Genomic DNA, 27,399 nt, shown 5'->3' with positions numbered 1-27,399 from the left:
GGTCAGTGCCGCCAGTGAAGTCCTACAGTTACTTCCTACCTACCTTATAGTAAGCAAGACTTCTTCTCTGTTTTCCATGTGGCTTTCATTAAGACGCCATGAAGGTACAAGGCCCCAGCGTTTATATGTATAAACAGAAGCGTCTCTCTTCATAGTTAACCACTGTTAACAAACTCAGGTTTTTCTTCCAAAAACTGCCTATCCATATCTATGAGCATATGTGTGTTAAGCATAACTTCAAAAACCTTCAGGCACACACTGCATGCATTCACATATTTCTGCTTGCCTGCATACATATACATGGAATATTCTGCATCTTTCTGTTTTTTAAAATTTGATGTTTTTGAAAAAAAATCCAAACATTACAGAGCTACCTCATTTGTAAGGCTGTATAATAGTCCAGGGTATGGCTGCTATTGATACAGATGTTACATGGGGTCAGATGAAGGACCAGGGTAAGTGCTGAGAGCCGGCCTCGATTCCTGCCTGAGCACTCTGCTTCACGGTTGTCCAGCGATGAGATATGAACAAGTAGGCTGCTGCTCCTGCCGCCCCTGACACCCGAGTGTTGTCATGCCTGCCTACGACAAAGCTGAGTATATAATTCCTTCTTCCAGCTGCTTCTGTCCTATACTTTGCCCCAGCAACAGGGAAATTAATACAATGGTAGTGTTATAGCCCAACCACCATGTTTGGTTCCAGACTTAATTCCACAGAGCTTAGAAGCTTTCACTCCTCTGATTGGGTCGTTGATGCCTTCAGATTTTACTCCTGCACACAGGGCAATGCAGCTGGCTTTACTTCTCTCATGACCATCTGCACTGGTACCATTTCACGTGTTTCCCCATCAGTGAGGGGCCTCCTTTATCAACTCTCTGGACTTCTGCTTGTAGCTGTTACTGAGTCTGTCTCCCCTCCTCCCTACTCTCTAGGCCTCCTAAGTCCTGTACTTGGTACATGTGCTGGGACCTGGCATGGCTGCTTAATCAAAGACACACATGAATGATGAGTTCTGACACTGTGGGATGAACCCTGCTGTGAAGAGAGCAGGAAGCTTCTCAAGGACCAGCGTGGCCATGACTGAAGCTGCGCCAACTGCCACAAAATTTGCACAGCACAGAGCAGCCATCCTCAGGACCACAATGTCCATGGGAACTCACTAGACCCTGGCCCTGCCGTAGCCATTCTCACAGAAGGGTCCTTGCCAAAGACTCAAGAAAACACACAGCTGACCCACAGGTGCTAGCACTGTTGAGTTTATTCTGTACAATAACTTAGCAAAGACCAAAGATAGTTAAGAGACCTTTTACAAGAAAAGATATTTATCAACCACTGTTCTCAAGAATTCGCAGGTTATAAACTTCACTACTTCAACCTTTACAAAAATCACATACACCACAGAAAATTTCACGTTTAAGAAGCGTCACAACATGGTTCCAATAAAGCAAAGCAAGTCAGTGAGGAAGTCAGTTTCTCTAGGTGGGCCGGTTTCTTGTGCAGAAACTTTTCCCTCAGCAAACTATGACTGACTGAGGCTGGTGAGTGTCAAACAAGAGTCCAGCCCAAACGTTATACCACTCTCAAGTTTGAGTCTGGCCATCAAAAACACTAACTATGAAGGGGGAAGGCCATTTTTATTCTCAAGGTGGCAGAAGCAAGCACTTTTGGTCTCAATGGTGGCTTCTTGTACTAGCCTAAAGCATTTAATGAGTCAGATAAAGGTCACTGGGAAGCTGTTTGTCACGATTCAATATGATTTACATGTTCTCCTATAGTGTAGAGTTAATCTTTCTGGCAGTTAATTAACTGTGATATAATTTTATATTTTCAAAAAAATCCTGATTAGCCACTAAAAACGTAATAGCCCAAATCATCAAGTCATGATTTGTGAGGTTTAGTTTTTATTTGTGTAATCTGCCTTTCTCTTGGACAAACAATGTTGGTAACAATCCTCTTTGTTCTTTGTTCTCTGTACAGAAGGCTTTCTCAGCATCCAGCTACTACATGGATAATTTCATAGTTTCAAATTTCCTTTCATTTTAAAAACTGTCAGAAAGTTATAAATTCAATGGTGGTTTCTGCCAAACAGTTCAAACAACATTATAGATTTTTTCATAATTTTACTTCAAGTATGTAAGTGATTAGATTAACATAATATTCAATAAAAAATAAACACAAGTTCTATCTCATTTCTGGTGCCATGAGACGTAACAGCACCACATATTTTTAATGTTAGTGGCAAACTGTAATCTAATTAAGCACCATTTAAGTTGGCTGTCCGTGAGAACACAGTGTGACTCAGTTTACTGAGAGGCAACAGTCGGAATAACCCTGTAGGTGAGGAGACCTGTTCCTTCACTAGATCCTGGTTCCTGGGAGCACTGGGAAGGACAGGGACAGGTTTCCGGTTCAGTACTCGGTACTTGAACTGCTGAGTCTACACGTATGTTCTCAGAGAACCCTGCAGATCTCACACAGAAGGTTCCCGAGCTGTGCTGCTGTGAGCTGTAGGTCACCATGGAACACATTTAAAATGCTGAAAATGGCTTTGCAGCCTTGATCATAAAACAGGAAAACAAGGAACGTTAACACTAGTGATTGACTCCCATCTTTTACATCAAACCTATCCTTTCATTCCATTTCAAAATGAAATATTCTAAACTCCATCTCAAAATGAAGTATTCTACATTGAAATCTTTTTACATAAAAATACTTGGGTTAACTATGATAGTTGTTAAGAGATGGTAAATACATGCAAAGAAAATAAAGTGCAGCTTCACAGCATCTGACGTAGCAGACCCTGAAGTCGCTAGTCAAACTGGCATACAGACCGCAGTATGAGAAGCACCTAACCAGAAGTTAGGTGAAAGTCTCAGCTGAAAAATCACAATTTTTCAGTACATCAGAAGGACAACCTTTATTTAAGGCTACTATTAAATTGAGAGAGTCTTGTATATTTTGAATTTTGTGCAGGAGAAAGGAAAGCCATTCTTCTAGAAGGCACTAATTGGTTTAAATATGGAAAACTGCAGAGTCCAGTCCAGGAGGCTCCCTGGTTCTTGGGTTGTACGTCTTACTCTTCCTGTGGCTTGGGTCTTGTCCGAGAACGGCATCAGGTACAGGTGCTCCTACACGGTTCCGTGTGCTCAGTCTACTGTGTGGCAGATCTCCTTGACTTTCTGGTTGAACTCCTCTGGCTGGTCTGCATACACATAATGCCCTGCCCCGAGGATAGCCTGGGAAAGGGAGAACCACCATGCGGGTAAGAAGGCAGCATGGAAACACAGCCATCCTCAGAGACAAAGAGCCACTGCACACGTAAACGATGGTAGAGACTCATCTGAGACCTAATTAGGATTTCTATCAAAAGGCTTTGAGAGCAACAGAAAAACCTCCTGAATCTTAATTCCACCACACAAGAGCCACCAGAAATACCACTCTAGACTGAAGGGCTAATGCAGGACCTGGTAAAAACCTCAACTGTGTGCTGCGCTGGGAAGTGGGTGTGAGCCGATCTGATTCTGAACCAGCCTTTCAGTGTCTGCAGAGAGGTGGGAAGGCCTCGGAAAGGGCATTCACGACAGGGACACTAACGTGTGCACCGCCCAACCTCTGCCCAAAGCCCTGTGACATCTCTGAATGCGGCTGAGTGGAGCCCAGCCGGAGGCCTCAGGGAAGTAACACGCGTCCTGAACAGAAACCACAGCCATCTGCATACTCACAATTGTCTTCACGTATGACTTGGGTCGCAGTGACTGGATGCTGGTGCCAGAGTTGCCATCTATGCAGGACCGGGCGCCGAAGATGACTGAAACTGGAATGTCAGGGTGCAAGCCACCTATGCGCTGGAGCATGGGCCGCTTGGCCCACCCGTAAGGAATCGTCATGTTTTTGAAAGCTGTCTCACCACTACAGAGAGGAGGAGAGAACCACACCGAGTGATCTTGGGGATGAGTTTGCACTACAGCCTCACCTGTTAAAACACTCAGATTTGGCTTTCCAGGGATTAAAAATAAATCTGTTTAAACTTGTAAACTATTTACTAGTTAATGAACGGGGGATTCCATACATTATTAATGGTTACTCTGCAGAAGGGGCAGAAGCTGTTAACAAGAAGATGAAGACAGAGATCTAAGTGACCAGCTGCCACTCTTAAACTGCAATCTCTCAGGCCCAGCACGCAGCCCCTCTGCTCTGCGCAGTGCATCTACCCTGTGTTGGCTGCTGCTGCTGCAGCTCTGCCTACCACTGCTCCGCGCAGTGCATCTACCCTGTGTTGACGGCTGCTGCAGCTCTACCTACCAGTGATTCTCCTGGGTCCCATCTGCCAGCAGGGAGGCCAGGAAGGAGAAGCCGTGTGTGCACTGCCCTAGGTGCCTGCAGTGAAACAATGCTGCAGTGCACTATGCACCATCCGAGGCCTGGCAGTGCTAGGATGGTCTCAGTATTGGTCAGGGATGCGGCCTAGAAGCACTGGGGCAGAGCCTTAATCTGAGCTTAGGAGTCACTGTGCTTGCTGGCTTCAAACTCCCCATGAAGCAGAGATATCCCTGAATCGCACTCCTCCTTGAGGTTCTTCCTGAGAACTCCAGGCCTTTGCCTCCCGGTGCCCCAGTCTCAGACTTTGCTTTCTACTCTTACCCTGCACAAAGCTGGGGAAGTGGGTAGAGCGGTAGTCATGGGGCACTTGGGGGAAAATAAGTATGATCGAAATAGTTTGTAAAAATTCTCAAAGGACGAATAAAAATAAGGAAAAAGATTCAGAACCATAAGCCTTACCTTGGGGTTTGTACATTACAGTGGTAGATGTACTCTGTCACCGTGTCATCTTCAAACATAGAGGAGTACTTCCGCTTGAAGTCCGGCCTCAGGCGCTGCACTAGACTCAACCCTGTTGACAGAAATAAACACACACACCTCTAAGTTAGAGTTTACTCACAGAACAAGTGTTTGCTTATACACTAAGTGCTATGTAGACACACTATACATGTCTTTTTTTTTTTTTTTTTTTTTGGTTCTTTTTTTCGGAGCTGGGGATCGAACCCAGGGCCTTGCGCTTCCTAGGCAAGCGCTCTACCACTGAGCTAAATCCCCAACCCCACACTATACATGTCTTAAGTATATTCTTAGGTTGGAGAAAGAGTGCATCCCGGCTATTGCTTTTAGGCTCCCTGAGAAGAGGTGGGAGAACTGAAGGCCGTGCTGCACTGGCTTCCAGGAGTGCTTTACCAGCTCACATACATTCACTTCCTACAACTTGGTATTGTGAGGACATTGAATAGAGCACCACAAACACGAAATCATCTTATTAGTTTGTATTCTTTTTCCCTCTATAGTAACATGATAACAAAATGTTAAAGTCTAAGTCAACATACTGGAATATATATAGGATATATAAATTTTTCCCTCTAAGATAAACTCAGAACTTCTGTTTAGGAAGCTCATACTAATGGAACAAGGCCTCAAGGAAAGCAAGAAGGAAGAAGGGCAGAGGCCTCTTGTTGGCACAGTGTTTGTTCCAGGACTCCAGACTATTAAAAGGATCACAGACATACGCCAGGATGGTCGTATAGACCTTTAGTCCTACCACTCAGAAGACAGGTGGATCTCTGTGAATTTGAGGTTGACCTAATCTACATTTTGGGTTCCAGGCCAGCTGGGGCTACACAGTGAGACCCTGTGTCAAGCTGAGAATTATCATCATCAGAGGCATAGAAACAGGAGCCAACATCACCAAGAAAGCTACTAGACAAGCCAGAGCTACCCTAGCCCAGACTTTGCATTAGGGAATTAGTTAGGGGCCTTGGTTTAAGCCATGTATCAGATATTCAGTCTTGTATTGCTAAAAATAAGCCCAACTTGTACACGTTGTATGGAGACAAAGTGAGAGCTCAGATCATCATCTTCAGAGTCTGTAAGGGAAGGAAATTCCTATGGCTGTGGGTAAGATGCTGGAGCTGAGAGTCTAAACACTAACACTCAAAATAAGTAAACACTCAAAGTAAATAAATCAGCCGAAGTCCCAAAATGTTCATGCAAAGGAAGGTTTTACTTTCCATCACACTGATATATAGGAGGAAAGAAGAGATCTGAGTATGGGGACCCTGGTCAGCTCCACAGTCCATCAAGTGGGCTTTGGGATCTTCTGCCTTCCTCTCAGACAATCACCAGAGATCACCAGAGAGGCCAGCAATGCTTTGCTCCTGCCTGTGTTTGCTTGGGTTTTCTGGTGCTGAGACAGACCAACCTTATCCCCAGCCATTTCCCTCTGTGTCTACTCCATAATTACCTGTAATGTTTTACAATATAAAAGCTCCCTCTCTAGGACAGTGACCGGCTCCATGCTGTTCCTCAGCTTGACACGAATTAAGGGAGTAGGAGGAAAAGAAAGAGCTTGATTTGTTTTGACTTTAGCTAACAATAGTGAGCAGGAAACGCGGATGATCCCTATTTTATGCTGCTTCAACTTAGGACAGTGGAGAAGCAATAGGTGTTCAGTAAAAACTTATTTTGAATCTTGGTTTCCTGAGCTGACATGTGGAACCAGACTCTTGTGCTAATAGGAAGTAACAGTGATCCACCTGAGCAGCCATGCACAAGGGCTCTGACTATGCTGCTGCTCCGTGATGTCAGGGAGGCACTTTGAGCTGAGTAGGACTTTGGTGGGGGATGCAGCCCTGTGGAGCCTAAGTGGAGGAAGCACTCACTCCTCTACTGTCTATAAACACTGTATTTCCCAGGGCATGAGCACTCACCAAAAGGTCCTGCAATCCTGAGGCCAGCCAAGGGGTTAAAGGGAGTCAATGCTGCCCCTAAGGCTCTGATCCAAACTGGAATTGGTCTCTCTTGATCAGCAAGATCTGGTCGCTCAGGAAAACCCCATGGTTCTACTAAAATGAGGTGACTGACCCTGTTAAGGAAAAAACAGATTTAAGTTCACTTGGCAAATTCACCCTTTATCTGTAAAAGGCTAACAGTAAACAAACTCAAAATAGACTGAACCTTAAAGGGAAGACTAATTGTCAATCAGGAAAAATCATGCTTTTGCTGTGTTAACTCTTAAGACTGGAAGGATTTAAAGGGTTTGTGGTAAAAGAAGGCTTTGCTTCTATGTAAATTCTGGTAACAAAAGAGACACCAGAGTAAAGTACATAACTATGCTTTCTGAGAAGAGAAAGGAGAGGGGGAGGTGTGTACAAATGATACCCACCACTGAACACCCACAAAAATGCAGTGGCTCTACACATCCCAAAGCTGACAGAAAAGATGAGAGAGAACTTTAAACTCAGGAAATGACCTCGAATACCATAGCAGTTAATCTCCTATGAAAATTCTAAAATTTTAGGGCAAATTAGGATTTCGCCACAACCATGACAATAATATAAACTGGGCTAAAAAATACATTTTAGTTTAGGCGCCTGGAATTGGTAAAAGAAACATGTCTATCTACTCCACCCATGATACACCCATGATACATGATACACTAGCCATACGCCCGTGACACCATGATACACTAGCCATACACTCTCTTCCTAATCCATTCCCAGACAACTTCTTCATTCCAATTTCATACAAACAGACCCATCACACCATTAATGGGTGTAATTTGGTCTTAGGAAACTTATTAAAGAAAAATCAGAAGTGTGAACTGCTACCATGTGACTGTAGTTTCTTCCATTCATCATAAAGACTGTAACTGAGGAGCAAACAGCACCCCTGACACGAAGGCATTTCCAACTGTAAGGAATGCAGTCACCGGACACCGGGCTAACCCCTAATGAGATGACGACATCTGATGGCCTCCCCAGTCATAACTAAAGCAATGGCAGAGCAACTGGAAACCGTCCACGCCCACAGGGTTTTATTCCTGACATAAAAATACCTTGTTACTTTTATCAGCACATGTGAGGATGAGTAACAGTCCTTACTTGGTATTTTTCCCCAACAGAAAGCTTTAAGACACAGTCCCAAGGAACAGAGCTCAGGACCATGGAGAAAACTCAGTCAACCTCTTATTGCAGATGGAAGGACACTGAGAGCACAGATACGCACTGGTGTGCAATGGGCGTCAATGCCAAGTAAGGCTGAACCTCCTTTCCCACTCTCGAAAGAGGACAACGACGACTGGGTAGGCTTCCTTCCTGAAGGCACCACAGCAGGAGAACGGTTCATCTTAGTGTGCCAACGCAGCACTGCCCTCTAAACGGTGGCCCCGAGACCACTCGGGGGATAGAACTGTGGATTTGAGGGCCTTAAATGGCACAGGACAGATGTGCTTACTTAGTGTGTTTTCAAACCTAACATTTTAAAAATATTTTTAGTGTATAAGAAAAAGATTAGAAATACATTTTTTTCTTAAAACAAAATGGAAGACTCCTTTAAATTCAGTGGGTGGGAAAGACATGCCAGAGACAGGAGGAGAACTGATGGACGGGCCATCTTACTGAAAACAGACATTCATGGAAGGAAGCAGCCAGCAATATTCATTGCTGACACACCTCCTAAACAGAGAAACTGATCTCTTAGTCTAAATTGTGCTTGGGGTAAGCTGTTTTTGCTTGCCTTGCTTAATTTTCAAGATATCATCCCTCTGCAAAATGTCAGCTTAATATGTTGTGTAAAGTATTTTAAACTAGGATGAAGAACCTTTTTTGTTGTTGTTGTTGTGGTGGTTGTTTTTGAAAAGTAGTAAATTGACCCAGTGTTGTCCAAGACTGTCTTTGGGACCCAGAGTGGTGAAGGTGGCAGAGGCAGGTCCAGTGTTGGTCCTAAGTAAAAATAGCCAAGTGTTTGAAAGCTCCTCTCAGTCTAGTGAGGGTGCAGTTGTCCTGCAGACGGCCCTTGATCACACTGCTGCTCATAAAACTTCACAAGTCATTGCAGAGGGTCAAAAGCCAATGTGATTTATTTTCAATAAAGTATATTATTTAGAACTAAAACACAACAGGCATGAGCATGGCTCACACACATATAAATTCTTCACCAGACAGATGAAGCAAAAAAGTTTGAAAATAAATTTTCAAAACCTCCAACATCAGAAATGCAGTTAGACTGCATCCACTTTAGCTACATGTAAAAGACCTCACAAAATAATTTCCCTGTTTTTCACTGTAAGCCTTTTGAATACAACAGACCATGCAAAGCACTTGGCTACCAAGGTTAAGTATCCACTAAGCACAACTGTCATAGCATAATCTGTTCCACAGAGGATACACTGAAGGATTTTACATTTTTATCTCATTTATTTTCTTTTGGAGACACTATGTTGCAGATTTGTAGTGCTCTCCCTGCCTTCCTGCCTCCTGAGAGCTGAAATAACAGACATGAGCTAGTATACTAGTCCCACCCTGACAGGACTGGCACCTCACATGTAGATAGGGAATGAGTTTGAGAAGGCAGCATACCTGAGCCATCCTATCTGCGGACATCTTTCTCAAGAACCAGAGAGCGATTAAACTACAGGTATAGCACAGAGCCAGAAGAGCAGAAGTAAGAGGGCAGCCCATCATTCTGAAACAGGGCTTCTCAACACGAGTCAGAGTTTGCTTGAGTCTGCAGCAATGAACAGCCTACACCTCTAAAGGCAAAGCAATGGGTCCCATCCTCACTTACAGGCTGGGGCGAGACCGTGCTCTGTCTAATGAGCAGTTGACTGTACACACTTGATGTTTATAACACTCAGTCAGCTGCCAGCTGGAGTGACATAACCAGAACAATCAATCCCAGAACTAAAATGCACCAGGAAATCCATAAGGCCTCCTTGAAACAAGGAAAGAACAAGGAAGTTGAGTAGGAAGAACTCCAGTCTATACAAAGGAGCATTCTCACACTGGAGGCAGCCCTAGGAATTCCTGTTAGTGCCACACCACTGGGGAGAATGGGAGGGCCTGGAAATACCAAAGCACTTCCAGTCCCAGGTCAAGTGCAAACACTGTTCTTAAGAGCATTCTGGAGCTGCTCAGCATTGCCAGGAAGCAGTCAGGCAAGGCGGGGGAACTTACTTGAGATAATATTATCCCCAATCTTTTATTGGTGCAGACAAGTTATAGCTTCTTTGTCATAACCAAGAATGGACCTCTTTGCTGTTCCTTTCTACTTCCTTCTTTTCTGAGACAGGATCTATGTGCTGCAAAGTGACCTCCAATTTTGCCCTCCCTGCCTCTGTCACCCAAGTGCTGGGACAGCAGGTTTGTACCATAGTACATAGCTCATGAACCACTGTCTAAGTTTTGATCATATGTTCTTTAGTATAGCAGATACCTGTAACATAGATATGTCTTTGCAAAGGGAGGAAATATCAAAGGAAAATCCAACTGAGGGGAAGGGGCAAGGATCTTGGCTACCAACACTGGCTGGCTTTGCTCTCCACATGGGGAAGCAGCTCAAGACTCTTCAAGCAGCAAACAGTTCTGTTTTTTGTGACCCTGAATATTAATCTACTAATGCAATTACAGGAGGCGTCCCCACTCATCACACTGTGGTAAAACACTGACAAGAACTGAGGTTGCTGTGTGAGAAGGAACAAGGACCTGTGGCTACATTTGGAGCCATCTACTAACCAGTTCACAATTTTTCTGCCCATTGGCTGTTTCCTAAACAGCCCAGGTGCCTGCCTAGCACAGGCCTTGGTAATGTATACCTTATTGCCTATAATAATCTCCAGCCACCAGCTTCCTCTTTTAGATCTCAGCTCCAGAGACGTTTCTTTAGACCATGGCTGGACCAGAGCCAGATCAGATTCTCACGGCACTACCCACCTCCCGAGCAGAGCACTTATCCCAGCTGCCCCGCACTCCTGATACATCATAAGTCTCATGCTCACGTGGTCCTGAGCCACGTCCCCTCCTGCACAGAGCACATCTGCACATGCATCTGACATACCAATAAGGTGTGATGAATTTTGAAGCATTCCTTCAGATAGTATATAATTAATACCATCCAGGAAAAATGCAGCTGTGACTCAAAGCCTTTTCAGATATGTTAAAAAGGAAAATTTTTAACAAAATGTGCCCCCAAACACACGCCAAACACACAATTACTAAATGTCAGTAAATAACCAATCTTCTAGAACGCACTACTGCAACATTCCATTCATTTTCTGATCTTTTGTTTATTTACTTGGATTTTCCAGACAGGGTCTCTCTATGTAGCTTGGGCCATCCTGAAACTCACTCTGTAGATCAGACTGGCCTTGAACTCACAGAGATCCACCTGCCCTGGCCTCCTGAGTGCTGGGATTAAAGGCCTTTTCTTTGCCTGTTTGGGTATGACAAATAGTCTTTAAAAAAAAATTTAAGTAAAAGAATGTAATTTTTAAAAGTTTTAGGTAAAAGCATGGGGGTAGCAGTGAACACATTTTGTCTAAGGGGCCGAGTGACCCCATTCTATCTGTTCCTATCTGTGCCTTATACAGGCTGTCTCACTATTTTTGAGGTACAGTTTGAAAAGAGTGAAAACCCCCAGTTAAATGTGTTTACTTAAAGATTATTCTTACAGAAAACAGTATCAGTTTGTTCTGTTCAGTTTTGGTGCATTAGGTCAATATAAGTGGTGCATTTCAAAGGGCCCAGCCTTAAATCCCAGCACTCAGGAAGCCAAGGCAGGTGGATCTCTCTAAGTTCAAGGCCAGTCTAGTCTACAGAGTGAGTTCCAGGACAGCCAGAACTACATACAGTCCCCGTCTCAAAATATAAACCAAACCCAAATAAAGTAACATAAAGCTAGAAAGGAAAAAACAAAACAAAAGAATACAGTCTTGAGTGTTCAACACTGTGGAGTATATATAATCCATAGTGGAGGGCAGTAAGAGGAGGCATTTAGACAAACGAGTCTACATGCCCTTGCACCCACTCATGACCACTGTTTAGTGGTTCTCTCTGTGTCCCCACAGAGCTAGGCACAAACACTCAAAACAACATTTCTGATCAGCTTCACAGGGGTCGGTTGTTGCTCTTCTCTCCTACGGATGGTTCTGAAGCATTCGCCAAGCTCTACCTCTTCAGAGCATTTCACCACTGCAAAGGAAACGCTCACCCACTCCTCTCATCAGCAGCCAGCCCAGTTATGAAGGGTTACAAGCTTATGGTGTAAAGTTTGAAGATCAGTCTATCCCATAGCCTCAGCCAGAGACACCATAACACAAATGACAGCAGACTAAAACCAAGAGAGTCAACCCTCCTCACAAACAGTGCTGTTGTCTTAACTATGCTTTTCTTCTCTTTTCCACCAATAACACTAAGTTTTGTCACTATGAGCATGATACAATCACAGGCCAGCTTTAAAATGCCTAGTAAGAAAAGAAAGTGTAGTGGGTTTCATTGTTTTGTTGTTGTTGGTTGGTTGGTTTTGTTTTGTTTTATGAACAGGTCTTCTGGTTGACAAGACTGTCACTGTCAAGCATATAAGGAACTTTGAGTCCACCAAAACTCTGGTATGAAGGCTGAGGTTTGCACACCAATCTGTGGAGAAAAGATGCTGTAGCTGGCCTTTGCTGCTTTGTCAGTTCTTCCTTCTTCTACCCTTCTCTACCCTTTCAACCTCCTGACATGAGATAAGAGAGAAAAAAGGATAGAGAGGAAAGAACAGAGATCCTGGATAAAGTGAGGGGTCAGCATGGGCCAACACTATTGTTAGATTACTTCCTGCTGATTAGGGGGTGTTGAGTTCCTTGGGGCAAGTTCTATCTTTGCTGTCAGGATATTTAATTTCTTCTTGTTTCTTCTTTGTGCACAACTAACTTAAAAACTTGAAACCAACGGCTAATTACCAACCAGCAACCCCCCATGCCTCTTGGGCCCTACCATTTACATACCCTCTGAAACGTCCCCAGAATTCCAATTGTGACAATTCTGTCACACTCACAGAACTATCTGCAGCTGCAAAGCCTCGCCTCTACTAGAGCATGAGTCAAATCATAGTCAGCTGCTGTGAACAGTCTGAAGCAGCCCCATGTCCCACACAGGATTAAAAAGGAAAAACCACATTCTTAATAATATGTCTACGTTTTTTAAAAAGAAGACAAAATTCTCACTATGAGGAGCTGTGCCAGAGAAAACACAGCACACTGTTTCACATGTCCAATGCTGTGCAGACCACACGCTTACAGCTGTGCAATAGGTGGCCTCATGGTGGGTTCAGACACTCAGAAAATGGCCATCCCATGCCTCACCCACAATCTTCAATGTCCATGGTTTCTGTAATTCTAGATTTAAAACACAGTTCAATGTGAAAAAAATACATCAGCAACACAAAAACACTGATATCCCCCTTTGTATAAAGAAGGCTAAAAGCAAAGCTAACTTTCTTTTCTTTTCCATGTGACTCCTGCTAAAACAGCGAAATCAGAGGGAACTACAAAAATAATAATAAAGAGTCTGAAGCAAATGCCCACTGACTCAAGACTGAAAAACAGTTCTAGCTGAGCACAGTGGGTAAGTCTACAATACCACTCAGGGAGAAAGGGGAAGGAGGTTCAAGCTTGAGGTCAACATGGGTTACAGTGAGTTAGAGGTCAGCCTAGTATCCTGCAAGATCCTGTCTCACAAAGAATTACTCCATTAAAAGATCTGCAGTAAAAACGTTTAGGGAATTATATAGTCAAAACCCATGGAAGATGCACTATGAAGATAACTGAATTTCAGAGCTTATAGATTTGTTCAGTCACAGAGACCTAGCCGGCTCCCAGGACAACTTAACTATACTTTAGTGGAAAGTCTAGAAAAGACTGATGGATCCAAAGGTTTAGTTGTGATAGTAAAAATAAGCAATGACACCATGATATTTTTGCTGGTGGCTTAAAGTTATACATTAGGTAAGTATTATGCCCTTAATCCCAGCACTTGGGGCATAGTGGCAAGCAGATCTCTGTGAACTGGAGGCCAACATGGTCTACATACTGAGTTCTAAGCCAGTCAGAGCTACACAATGAGACTCTGTCTCAGAAAAGCTTATACATTAGATTTTGTATAATTATAAATAACAAATATAGTATCTTTTGTCAAGTTTATCAACATAGAGTACACATAATAGAAAATCTGATTTCATTCTTTTAGCTATAAATGTGGTTACCAGTTGTGGCATTTGTCTATTGGGTCTTGTAAAAGAATGTCTACCTTGTGAGGCTCATCAGTAACTACCAAGAATGGGAACCGCAGACTAACACTTGGGTGGCCGTCCCCTCTGCTGCTGGCACTTACCTTGACGGGTACTTCAGTGAGTAGGCAGCAGCCAAGAACCCTCCCAGGTTGTGTCCAAGCAAGATCATTTTGTCCAACCTGAGGGCACATCTCCACTCTTCAATGGATTCCACAAACTGATTCTCCACTTCTTCCGCGTCACTGTCAAACCTAGGTCTACTACTTCTTCCAAAGCCCAATAGGTCAAAGGCATAGACAGGCCTATCAGTGCTTAGATCTTCAAAATTCAGGGCCCAAAGTCCAAGACCTCCTCCAAAACCATGCAGGAGGACAAGTGGTGTCTTACTAGACATGTTGTGCGAGAACATCAGTGTCCATATGCTGTTTCCATTGGATATGCGCACAGGTTCTTTCTTGTAAGTGCAGGGGACACCTGGTGACAACAGAGGGAATCTGCTCAGTTCCATTGCTTGAGTACTCTCAAAGCAAAACCAGTGAAGAACCGTTAATTCTGTTATTTTAGCTCTTATCATATCAACCCCTAAAGGAGTATATACCTGACTGAAGCAAACAAATCTAAATGATTATATTTTATAACTACGTGGGAAGACTTACCTTAGATAAGCCTCAAGTATCTGGGGTCAAAGTCTTTGGCAAGTCATATGACCTCCTGACTTCTTTCCACTCTAGCATACTGAGGGTATTACATGCCTAGAACTGAGAAGAACTCGGTGGTCACTAAACCCATTATTTTAAGGTCTCTAGCTTTGCAGACAACAACAAAAGAATTCCATCTTGAATTTGCAGAGCACTTGACAGATAAGCATCTGAGACGGAGGTCAAACTTGAAAGGATCATGGAAAGTTATCAATAAGTTGGAGAAGGATTAATTGTTTCTACAGTAAACACACACCTGGAGAGTTAGGTCATTTTAAAGCTTAGTGGAAGAGGGATTACAGGCCATGACATGAATGAACACCTCTTCATGAGGTAACCAGAGTTCAAGTGATTGACCAGAAAATAAAAATAATATAGTTCTGTAGATCAAAACTCTTCTGTTCAAAATCCCATATAATTAAATACTTTAAACCCCACAAATTGACCAAAGATAAAACTAAAGTTGATTTATATTAAATTATCAATTGAATAGCTACTCCAGGAATGTCCTTAATTATCTGCATAGTCATGGATATCTCTTCCCTTCAGTCAAAGAGCCAACCTTAGGTTCTATGTCCACTGTGCACATAGAAAGGCAGCATTCATTTGAGTTTTAATAGATACCTTGCCCTTAACTGGGAAGAAATTCCCTCACTTAGAAAAGGAGGTGATCCGGGATTTGCAAGAAGCCAGATCTCTTCAGCTTTTGAAACAGGACTGAGAAATTCCATAAAAATCGTCTGTACCAACTGGTAGAGAGCTCATTCCAGTGTTCAGCCACTTATGTCCCTGTCAGACATCAGAGCAAGGCCAATTCTCAGTCAGACACTAGTACACACATTGGGCATCTGGCAATTTTAATAAACCTAACAAAAGGTTTTGTGTGGTTAGGCAAACCACAGTTAAAATTCCAATAGTTCTGTATATAGCAACATTATCCAGGTACATGGAACAGAAATTCATTTTTTATTTAAAACCCACACAAAAGGACTAATTACCCATTTGTAATAATGGAACCAGTCATGGTCACTTACTCTGGAATTGCGAAATGTACAAAAGAGAAAGTAAAGAGGGCGATAGACAGGCCTAGACTGACAGCATAAACATTCCGAACGATCACATATCGGAGTCTTTGCTTTATCAGCTCCTGCAGACTCCATTAGCAGAAAGAAACCATATAATCAATACCACAAGTTGGGATCAATTCCAGTGCTCATAAGAGAAAGCAACAGGCTCCCGGGCCAATATGAATGTGGATTTACAGAACAGTGCAGTCAAAAGGAACATAAAGGAATGCCCGACCCTCATTTCATAGTTGAGGAAGGAGAAGTTGAGCAAGGTTACTGGCCCAAGAGCTGGTAACACGTCTCAGCAGTCTGGGCCAGACTTGGTTCCAGTCCAGAATATGTTCCACTAATAAGACTTTGGAACAGTAAGCATCTGCTCTCAAATACATAGTTTGGGCACATTGGGAAGGTCTTGGAAAGTATTTGTTTGCCATTCTTTTAAAAATACTTTATTTTGGGGTTAGGGATTTAGCTCCGTGGTAGAGCACTTGCCTAGAAAGTGCAAGACCCTGAGTTCAGTCCTCAGCTCTGAAAAAAAATATTTTTTAATTATGTGAGTAAACACATGCATACTCAGGTACACATGTGAGTGCAGGTGTGGAAGACAAGTATCAAATTCCCTGGAGATGAAGTCACAAGTGGTTGTGATACATGTGGCATAAATGCTGAGGCTAAACTCTGGTCCTCTACAAAAGTACTACATGATCTAAGCCATCACACTACATGGTCTGAGCCATCACAGTATATAATCTGAGCCATCACAACACATGGTGTGAGCCATCACAGTAACATGGTGTGAACCACCACAGTACATGGTCTGAGACATCACAACACATGGTCTGAGACATCACAACACATGGTCTGAGACATCACAACACATGGTGTGACCCATCACAACACATGGTCTGAGCCATCACAACACATGGTGTGAGCCATCACAATATATGATCTGAGCCATCACAACACATGGTGTGAGCCATCACAATACATGGTCTGAGCCATCACATCACATGGTCTGAGCCATCACAGTATATGGTGTGAGCCATCACAGTATATGGTTTGAGCCATCACAGTATATGGTCTGAGCCATCACAGTATATGGTCTGAGCCATCACAGTATATAGTCTGAGCCATCACAGTATATAATGTAAGCCATCACAGTATATGGTCTGAGCCATCACAGTACATGGTGTGAGCCATCACAGTACATGGTGTGAGCCATCACAGTACATGGTCTGAGCCATCACAACACATGGTCTGAGCCATCACAGTACATGGTCTGAGCCATCACAGTACATGGTCAGAGCCATCACAACACATGGTCTGAGCCATCACAACACATGGTGTGAGCCATCACAACACATGGTCAGAGTCATCAGATCTCTCTCCCTCACCCCTCCTCTCCCCATTTGCCCTTCTACTCTTATTCTTGAGTGTTACAGGAGTGGTTTCCAAGTCACGTGACAATGAGTACACAGAAACAAATGTACAAATCCAGCTCATTATGGAGATCTTTGATCCTGAAAACAATGCCATTCCTCTAATAACATTTTTTGGGAAGTATGCAATGCTTTTACAAACATATTCTTTTAACATAGAATAGTTTATTACTATGATTTTCAAACAATTAACAAATTTTTTAATTCAAACTTAATTTTACTAATAAATATCAATAATTATATTTCATAAACAATGCTCCTTGGGAATCTTTACTACTTAAATAGTTTAACAGGGACTTAAGACACAAGAAATTGACAATCACTGCCCCACCCTCACCCATGCCACATGCTGAAACAGAAGAAGAAGAAAAAGGCTCTTAGCCCACAGCTACCAGCACACCTCAGGATCTTCTCTTCAGCTTCTGGACAACGCACTATGGTAGGTCTATTTTAGTAAATGGTTTAAACTTATAAGAGAAAAACCTTACATTTTAGCATTTTCTCTTCAGCTTCTTTAAGGTGTGATGTAGACGTGGGACACCAGGTAGGAAGCCACCCTGTCAGCCATCCTGACCTAAAACACCAAAAACAAATACAAATAAGTAAGGCCATGCTCTTGCCAACTATCAACTACCATGTCCTGGAATTCTTAGGGAACCCCCACCAGTGCGAGGGCAAGCTACAAGTAACAGGTCAATGGGACAGGCACTGGGTACCTACAGGTAGTGACAAAGGCTACATCATCCTATAGGATAGTCAAATTCCAAATAATCACAGAAAGGCTAAAAATAAGGGAGGGAGGAAAGGAGGGACACCGCTCCCAAAGTAAGGCCTTCTCTTAACAGGTAGAAGTGCAAAAAGTTAAAAACTATGTATGAATATGTTCACTCACCTGAACAACAGGTTTAAAGTGAGAAGAAAAATTCTACTAGAAATTCTCATTTAAAAAAATGAAAAAAGTTTTAGACATCAGGAAAAAGTGCAAAGAGCTGTTGGCCTGGGTGCAACCTGCCTAGAGCAGCTAGCTGACTGACTGATAGAACATCCTTGGCACCACACCTGTCTGAAAGCAGCAGCACCAAGAGAACAAGGAGAGCAGGTCTGACACAACAGATGATGTGGAGAGGCCGTGACTGACTCCTGCTAAGAGTCAACTCCAAACCGGGTGAGCGTTCAGTGTTAGGCCGGCCAGCCGACCAAACCCCAGTGCAGTGCTTAGATGAAATACAGAGTTCAGCAGCCACCTGCAGCTGGCCAGGCTTCAGTGAGGTAATGAGACATTCTTGAGGAATGAAGAATGAATTTGAAAAGTGATGGATTCCATATGGAAGTTCAGGGCCTGAACCAAAGCACTGGCAAGAGGGACAAAGACATGAAGACTTAGCCAAAGAATGTTTAAACCTGAAACAGGCTAAATTTGATCAGTGGTTGGAAGGTATGATAAAGATTCCTTGTGTTTGCCTCAGCACCACCATCATGATAGAGAGCACACTAAACTCAAACAGGGGCTGGGCACAGTTTGTGGTGATTGCTAGTCAGCACGCTGGAGGCTGGATTTGATTCCTGTGCTTCAAATAGAAAAAGGCAAGAAACAAGAGAAATGAAAAAGTCGGTGTGAGTAGAGAAGTAGGCTGTTTGGGAAGGGATGCTCACCTCTGGCTTTCCCTAAACTTTGTAGGCTCTCCCTACAGTTCCTGTAAAATGCCTTTCTATATAGCAGGTACTCAGTAACTAATGTCTGATGAATTACTAGGTCACTTACAATTTAGGGTAGTCTTAGTCCAAATTAAGCCCAGTTCACAGATGTGAAAGGTGAGTTTGGTTCACACCAGAATAAAGGACACACAGCTAGTAACAAAAGTAGATACTCTTCAGTTCTGAAAGACCCCCAAATCCCTATTGTCAATGGGAGATTACCCCCTGAAACTGCTGAGAAGTTGCCTGTTGTGTACAGATGACCCACACACCTCGGTTCTGTGAAGCAGGGACTTTACAACCTGTCCAGTCTGCTCCTACCCAGCTTTTCTCTTGCTTTGCTTCACCCCTCTCAAAACTTTATACTGCATATCTCTGGGGTTCACCCAGCTCTTCCTTTGGTCTAATGCCTCACTTTTTCAGAGAAACTATTCCTGATGCGATGCCAGGGTGTAGCGGTGTGCTTGGCCCCTGCTACAGTTACAGTTACTGTAGTTACAGTTACTGTAGTCACAGTTACTGTAGTTAGTGGCTTTTTTTTTTTACATGTTTATCTGCCTACTGCATGGTGAATACACCGAAAGTTAAATCCATCTCAAAAGCTGACCTTATGTCCAGTGCTAAATACACCAACTGGCTGGTGGGCAAGTGAGCACTTGAGAGCTGTGACTGGGAGCTAGAGGCCGCAGTCACCAGCCTAAGAAAAGTGAGATGAAGAAGGGCAGGTGGGCTCTCCAGAGGCAAAGAGCACGAGTATTGCCGCAGGTTCTTGTAACAACTAAGTACATGGGTAGGGCAAAGGCCTGAAGGTTCAAAACAAAAGATAGCTAAATATTGACACAAAGAAGAGACTCCAGGAAAGAGTCCTCAGCATGCAGCAGACAATGCTTGGAGGCATGATGCCCTAGTAGCTACACTCTAATATGAGCCAATCCCTTTATTTCTGTAATTATCCTTCTTCTTTAGGCAAAATGTCGTAATAGGTTCAGTAGTATTGCCAGTGAGTGAGTGAGTGTGTGTGTGTGTGTGTGTGTGTGTGTGTGTGTGTGTGTGTGTGCGTGCGTGCGCGCGCATGCGTGCGTGCGTGCGTAGACAAACAGAAAAAATCAAGACAAGAATATTAGCAGATACATCTGGCCAGGTTTTCCTAGCCATGTTGTTTGATATACAATGGCCTGCATTAAAATGCCAGTTTCATACTTGCGCACTGACAAGACAGGAAGACCATGGGCACCCCTCAAAAGTGCTACACTGACCAACTGTTGAGGTAAGAAGATGTCAGCACTAGTCCACTCCTGAGTTTGCAAATCTATCTACAAACTAACTAGGGAATGATAAGGGTTAAGCAACTTTTTAAATTTATTAACAATTTTTTAATATTCAAAAAAGAAGGTAACGTGGTTTTGCTTGTTTTTAAATTATCATTAAATTGAAGCTCTTTTGTCTTGGACTGGGTATCGTGCCTTTATTTGATCGTAAAGTTATGAACAGGAATTTTTTATAACTGAATCTCCTCACCTTCTAACACTGTTCTTAAAGAGATATGCTTCAGATCCTAGCACAGTTATTTGCCAGAGGTCAGTAAAAAAAACTGAAATAAAGTGAAATATAATTTACTGTTGCTCCAAATAACTGAGTCGGGGCAAAGAAAGCACAAATGCGGTATTTGGTTCAATCATTTAAAAAAAATTTTTAGACTGAAACTTTCTTTGTACGGGGATTAGAAATTTAAAAGTTATGAAGTAAACTGTAACACAGACAGAGGTCTTCCTCCACTGACTCACTACTGCACAAAGCAAACATTTCTCTTTGTGAGGTAGGTTCTCAGCAAACCCAAGTTTGTGTTGCTAAGCAGCTGAGAGTGGTCTTGAACTTCTGACTCGCTTGCCTCCACCACCCAGGTGGTACAGGTAAGAACTACTCCATCTGACCTACAAGAGCAACCTTTCTTTAAAGGCTAGAATTATCTACCATTTTTTTTGCCTCCTAATGAACAGTTCAATTTAGTGTCTGTAAACCTGGTGGGTTACATTAAAGATGAAGGGACAACAACAAATCTCTTACCTTCATAGCTACCTTCTCACCAATGCAGGGTCACTTCTGTACAAGTGAGCTTTTGCTATAGCATATTTGAAATATATATATATATATATATATATATATATATGTGTGTGTGTGTGTGTGTGTGTGTGTGTACATATACAAATATATATGTGTATATATACATACACACACTATAAACTGTGAGGAAAGCATTTCCCCTAAGCCCGGACAGAACTCCTATCCAGGTTTGCTTTAACCAGGTTACTGGTAAGATGGGGTACAGAGGCTGACTTCTAATTCTGTCTCTGTAAGACAGAGTACTAAACATACACCAGCTCCCAAGGAATACCTAATAGAGAGTGAAAAGCTGTATCTGTCTACCCTTTAGGAGTCCTCATGCATTTTTTGCTATCTCTGCTATTATTTGGCTAATCCTCTCTTCTGTCTGCGGGGTAACTTTCCTGCATCTCCAAGGAGACTGTGTGTGTCTTTCCGCTGGTCTCTGAGGCCATCCAGTTGTCTGGCATTTCCTGGGTTTAGCATTCGGAGACTGGAACTAAGCCTGTCAGACTCAGAGCCATTCTTCTGAGGTCATAGAGTCAAGGTAAAAATCCACAAGGCCCATGTGTAGACCCGTAAGCAGAGATAGCCATCTCCACAGTTTTGGAAAAAGAAAAGTATGACCTATTTAAGCAACAGTCAGCAAGCACTGTTACCCACTGCCGAGGCCCAATGTCAGAGGAGATGGGAGTATCAACTGCAGTACAAAGAAACGCCATTCACGGGGAAGATGGTAACCGCTTGTAACTGTCCCAAAGTAAACACACACAACACCCAGAAGATTTGCCAGTGTGTGCCAAAGGGTTTTCTCTAAAAGTCGGGTGACCTGGGCACTGGCTTTCTTGGGAAAGAAGATACAAGTCCTGAAGCATCTAATTTAAAAAAGAAAATAATTAAGATTCTTGATCTAGATCTATAGCCACTCAAGTGGAAACAAAAAAGGGAAAATTATAGAAAACCACACTAAAAGTGATAACTCTTAGGAAAGCTACATAGTTGTGATTAACATATTAGAGTATATTTACAAAAAAGTTTGATTTTAATTATTCTGCATTTCCCCCTGAACTTTCTATCTCATTTTGTGTAACTATCACTAACAATGTATTTGTTCATTATGCGGTAAACACTTAAGTTCCTGGTAATTCCTGTTTTGTTCTCTGAGACATTTGACTATCTATAGTGTTACTAAACCTGAATTGCACAATCTATAAATATTGTGAAATGGTGAAAGAGATTTCAAAGTATCCTGAAGAAAATATACAGAAGCCTGGCCAATTTCCACACACTCTTTTGGCCACTTAACGTAACATTTCTAATTAGGTTATAAGTAAAGAGGATTTCATTATGTTACAATTTTGCTTAAAATAGCCTCCATTCCTCTACTGATACAATGAAGAGCAGAAAATGTGCTTTACTATTGTTCTCTGTTAAGTGATCTAAGCAAAGAATTGGATCTGATTTAAAGAAACCATGAAGCTTTCGGTTTTTTAAAATAAATATACAAGTCAGAGGTAATATACATATCCATCTAAAATAATTTTTCAATCAAAGAATGAAACACTTCCAAATTGGAAAGAAATGCAACACAACTAAAGGGATCCTTTCTTGGAAACAGACATTTAAAACCCTGTTGTTGTGAAAGAGGGAGCAAGAATATGTCCCATATAAGTATGATTTAAGTGGTGAACACATTGTTAGATACATGAAGCTTAAACGATCCAAGTTATCGATGGCCGTTACATCCATGACAGCACTTGCCCTCTAATACACCTATATGTTAATTTAGAATCTTTTAAAAGCTGAGTGGTGTGACTCAGGCTTGTAATGCCAGCACTCTGTAGGCTCAAGTAGAAAAATTGAGATTTTGAGAGCAGTCAAGGCAATACAGAGATACGTTCTTATAAAACCAAGAGTTTACAAACCCACAAGCATAGGCATACACGCATATCCTCTCTGTGGCATTTCCCACCATCCCTCACACAGGAGAGTCAAGCACACGTGAAGCAGTTCTGTGTGGGCATTCATACTCACTGCTCTACAGTCGGAGAAACATCTCCTTAAGTCAGTTCTGAAGAGTATTTATCCACATTCTCTCTAACTCAATCAGGGCATTAAGTTTAACACAACACTTAACAATTAGTCAAGGCTGCTCTTGAAGCACATGAAGCTTCAGGACAGGTGTTAAGTAGTATGGATCAATCTTTGGGTCCTGAAGCACACATTCTGATTGTGTGGCCCACCATGATTTTTATAAGCGTTGTTTTTTGTCACAGGATTGATATCTGCATTTGCTGGTCTGTGACTGCAGACCCACTCTGGGGTGCAGGAACAGAGGGCCAGGGGTTGGTTCATGTTAGGTCAAGAAATAGAATCCTGTTTCCAATATCCCCGGGAAGTTTAGATGTCTGATTCTAATTGTTGATCTATTCCAACACAAACATTCCCAAATGCCAAAGGTTTAATAAGAAATTGAGGATTACCATTTATAAAGCCCCTTTGGACTCTGCCAAACATTTGAATAAACAAAAGCTTTGTTCTGATCTGACAAAAATAAGTATATAAATAAGTGTATTATTAAATAGAATCTATGTGAGACAAAGCAGCTTCAGAGCTGGTTGTGGTGGTGCATGGCCGCGATCCTGCCACTTGGGAAGTAGAGGCAGAAAGCTCAAAAGTCCAAGGCCACAACTTCAAAAAACTTAAGAAATGCCATGCGGGCTGAGGAGATCACTCAATGGGTAAAAAACACTTGCTGTACAAACATGAGGACCTGAGTTCAGATCCTAGTACCCATGTGAGGAGACACGTCCTAGCATCCCAGGAGCCGGACTCTCCAGAACAGCAAGCTTCAGGCCTAGTGAGAGACCCTGTGCCTCAGGAGTAAGGCAGAGAGTAACCTGCCTGGCTGCCCTTCCTCATCTGGCTTCCACATGCAGCACACACGCACGCACACACACACACACACACACACACACACACACACGCACACACACATGCGTGCATCACACCAACATACAAAATACCATGACCTTATATAAAGAAGATAACAATCAATGTTGGGTTACAGAAAACAAAGGAAAACAAAGGGAAGCAAGGAATGTGTTTAGTAAGCATGAGAATATGGCTTTCCAGAGTTAGAGTCAGGTGCACAGACCTAAGTGGAAGCCACACAGATTCCAAATGGCTTTGCAGTCAGGCTGGGGACAAACCGTAACTAACAAAGGAAGTAAAAAAATGAGCTACGGGCAATGGTGTTACCAACCCTACAAATGCCCTAGGAAAGAACAAGAGTGTTTGAAGTAGGTGGCTCCTGGGTAGTAGTGGAACGAGAAAGGGCAGGTTGTTAGACTCTATGGGGACTTGATAATTGATTTGCTATCCAGAGGCAACAAAGGGAACAAATCTGACAGAAGCCAGTTCTAAGAGTGTAGATAACCAGAAGAATGCAACTGCCTTCAAAAAAGAGTAGAGGAGTGAGCTGTGCACTTTACACTGATTAAAGGAAGGAAGACATAAGTAAGGTATGGCCTAACCATGTTGAATGTGAAAAAGTAGATACAAACAGCTGGCAAACACAAACAGTACCCTTACTCCAGTCCAGAAGAGAATGAGATCTCAGTTCTTCAAAGAAAAGATAGTTCAAGAACTGTTCATAAATTAAAAAAAAATAAAAAGACTATAATACGCTCATGGGGAATTCTTGTATTTAGAAAATAATTAAAAGAATAGAACCTAATAAAACTAATTACCGGTCTCGGTTAAGAGAGTAAACAAGTATGAGTTAGCTGTCTAAATAAGAGATTCTCTATAGTACTGATCACTGAAGAGGACACAAGAGGGCTGGGGGATGTAGCTCAGTGGCACAATGCTCACATGAGGTCTTGAGATCAGGGTGTGTGTGTGTGTGTGTGTGTGTGTGTGTATGAGAGTATGAGAGTATGAGAGGTGTGTTTCTGTGTGTGTGTGAAAGAGTAGCAAATAAGCACAGGCATTGGGATTAGTATTGAAGAATTTCATGATTTTTAAAGTCTTGGGGCAAGGATTACAGAGCAGTAGCAGCAGGAGAAATGTATAAATCTTAGTGTTTTAGGAGGTACAATAAAGAAGTTCATCTTTAATCTCCAAAGCACAGGAACATACAGAGACTTTAACACATATCCAGCAGGATGCTGGAAAATCAACTGAGGCAGTAGAGAGAAATCGGTCTTACTTAATAAAGTATGATTTTCCATGGTATAAATACTCCCACGGTGGCTGGTTTCAGGATGCTGGTGCTGTAGAATTCCTGAACATTCAGCAATGGTACAGATCAACTCCAGCATGCCCTGAAAACCACAAAGGTTCTTGGTCTACTCTGAATGGTGAATTTCTGTGATGGCGTTTTCCCCCACACTCTACCAGTACATAACTCTCTGGGATATCATTAAAGCAATCCCCAGAAATCTACCCTATTCTTGTTATATTTGGCTTTCTCAACTGTATTGCAACTGAAAGGGATAGGATTTTGAAAGCTTCCCAGTAAACTTGTCTCCACGAAGAGCCACAAAGGGGAAGAATTATATGCTCCAAAACGCTGTAAGCTGGCAGCTTATAATGGCTTGCTTTATTAACATCATCTCCCCATGTGTATAAAGTTAGAAAGAAATGTGAGGGAAACGCCTTAAAGCTCAATTTAGACACCTGAAGAAGCAGGTAGGCTCCAATTAGCTCTGCTACTCGGAGGTGGCAACTCCAGATGAAAATGGGAGTGGTCAGATTCCCCACACCAGGGAGACTCTAGGACTATCATGTCCACACTGATGGAGCACCCAGCAGGAACCTAGCCTTCTCTCTGCTTGCTTGGTTGTGCAGCACTGCTCCAGGGTCCTGCCAAAAATACCAGGGAGGTCTACCTCTGTCTAGGGACTGTGGCCAGTCTTGCCCTCAGTGACCTCCAGCCATCACCCATGCTCTGTCACTCTTACTGTCGTGCTACGGATTCCTGAGCCTCACAATTCCTGAGTCTCACGGTATCAAGACCAAAAGGGCCCACAAGTTAGAACTCTCGGAGCCAGAAAATGTCTTGGCAAATTTAATAGAAACACAGGTCCTGGTTGTACCACACGACACTCTGTATTTCATATCAATGTAATTAGGAAGTTCAACAACAGACCAAAGCAGTGAGCTCCACCTGTTAGTTATCACTTAAACAAAACTTGGAGAGTGTAGTTTCTAATGTTTCAAAATATTCCTCCCCTAACATCTTTCCAAAATACTTGGCTTTCACATTACCAGAATCTATTTTCCCTATGCAAATGTCTCCAACTAGCTGAAGTAGAACTTGTGAAAGTACTTAATTTATAAGTATAGTCCTGTCCATACAAAACAAGTAGCCTTCTGAGGATCATAGTGAAATAAAACTTCCATAGTAATTTAACTTTTCCACCAAGCATTATTCTACTCACAAGGACACGTTATATCAAAGACAGACAGAAAAGAATAACTTAAGATGTCTATCAAAAAGTTGGGTATGGTGGTTCCCACCTGTGATCCCAGCACTGGGCAGCTGAGGCAAAGGGATTGGGTCTCTGTAGATCTGAAACAAGCCTGGTCTACAGATTTCCAGGCCAGCCAGGGCAAACACTGAGCGACCCCGGTTTTCAAACAAACAAAACAAAACAAAACAAAAACTTAAAGGGCTTCCTGTTAGGCATCTGCCCTTCAACTTTCACAAAGTTTGCTGCCGAGAAGACTCCAGCCGACTTTTCTAATGAAGCCAGACCGCCGGGTCACGGGAGCGCACAAGGCAGCGGGAGGTGGGACGCGAGCGCCCCGGGTCCTGAGCTCCCACACCGCCGACGGACGGCCGTCCCGAGGGACTCCGCGTCCGACGCCTACTCCCACCCTGGCGACGCCCAGCTCACGCGTCCAGGGAAGGCGGCCGGGACCCGGCGCGGAGTTCCGAGCTCCGCCGAGCTCCGGACCGCCCGGACGGCCGCCCTCCCTCCCCGTAGCCCCGCGGCCCGGGCGCTGCCTGTCAGCCCCGACGGACCGGGAGAGCGGACGCCCGCGCCTTCCCTCGGCTGGCCGCCCGGGGTCGCCAGAGCGCACGAGACCCACGCCGTCCCCCTTCCCGGGTGATCCTCACCCTCCACCGGCGTCTGCCGAGTCCACCTCCTCCTCCGCCGCCATCGCTTTCATCACTGCCGCCGCGCAAGCGCAGGAAGGCACCTCGAAGCCGGCTGACAGGCCGACTGGGCGGCCCCCGGCCGCGGCCGCCCTTAAGACCGCGCCGCCCGCGCATGCGTCGGCCGCGCGCCGGGA

General features: G+C 43.3%; 1 protein-coding gene across 7 annotated transcripts; it reads right to left on the bottom strand.

Moving 5' to 3' along the window:
• Positions 1 to 1,240: 1,240 nt before the first annotated feature.
• Positions 1,241 to 27,354, bottom strand: Abhd5 (abhydrolase domain containing 5, lysophosphatidic acid acyltransferase). Of its 7 annotated transcripts, XM_039081671.2 has the most exons (9): positions 27,224 to 27,261; positions 25,307 to 25,421; positions 17,787 to 17,872; positions 14,751 to 14,852; positions 14,196 to 14,568; positions 6,756 to 6,910; positions 4,780 to 4,891; positions 3,723 to 3,909; positions 1,241 to 3,236 (listed from the first exon to the last, which is right to left on the bottom strand). In XM_039081671.2, exons 5-9 carry the CDS (start codon positions 14,501 to 14,503, stop codon positions 3,147 to 3,149), a joined length of 852 nt encoding a protein of 283 aa, XP_038937599.1. In that variant the 5' UTR covers positions 14,504 to 14,568; positions 14,751 to 14,852; positions 17,787 to 17,872; positions 25,307 to 25,421; positions 27,224 to 27,261; the 3' UTR covers positions 1,241 to 3,146. The 7 variants fall into 7 exon arrangements, 6 of the variants coding, with proteins under 6 accessions (XP_038937599.1, XP_006244169.1, XP_038937600.1 ...); XM_006244107.4 differs by lacking the exon at positions 14,751 to 14,852 and having other exon boundaries at positions 27,224 to 27,262; XM_039081672.2 differs by lacking the exons at positions 25,307 to 25,421; positions 27,224 to 27,261 and adding an exon at positions 26,620 to 27,032.
• Between the last annotated feature and the right edge of the window lie 45 nt (positions 27,355 to 27,399).

This window comes from Rattus norvegicus, chromosome 8 (assembly GCF_036323735.1).
Source record: "Rattus norvegicus strain BN/NHsdMcwi chromosome 8, GRCr8, whole genome shotgun sequence".
NCBI lineage: Eukaryota > Metazoa > Chordata > Mammalia > Rodentia > Muridae > Rattus > Rattus norvegicus.
Note: the sequence above shows the minus strand (reverse complement) of the source record. Positions and strands in the feature narration are given on the sequence as shown.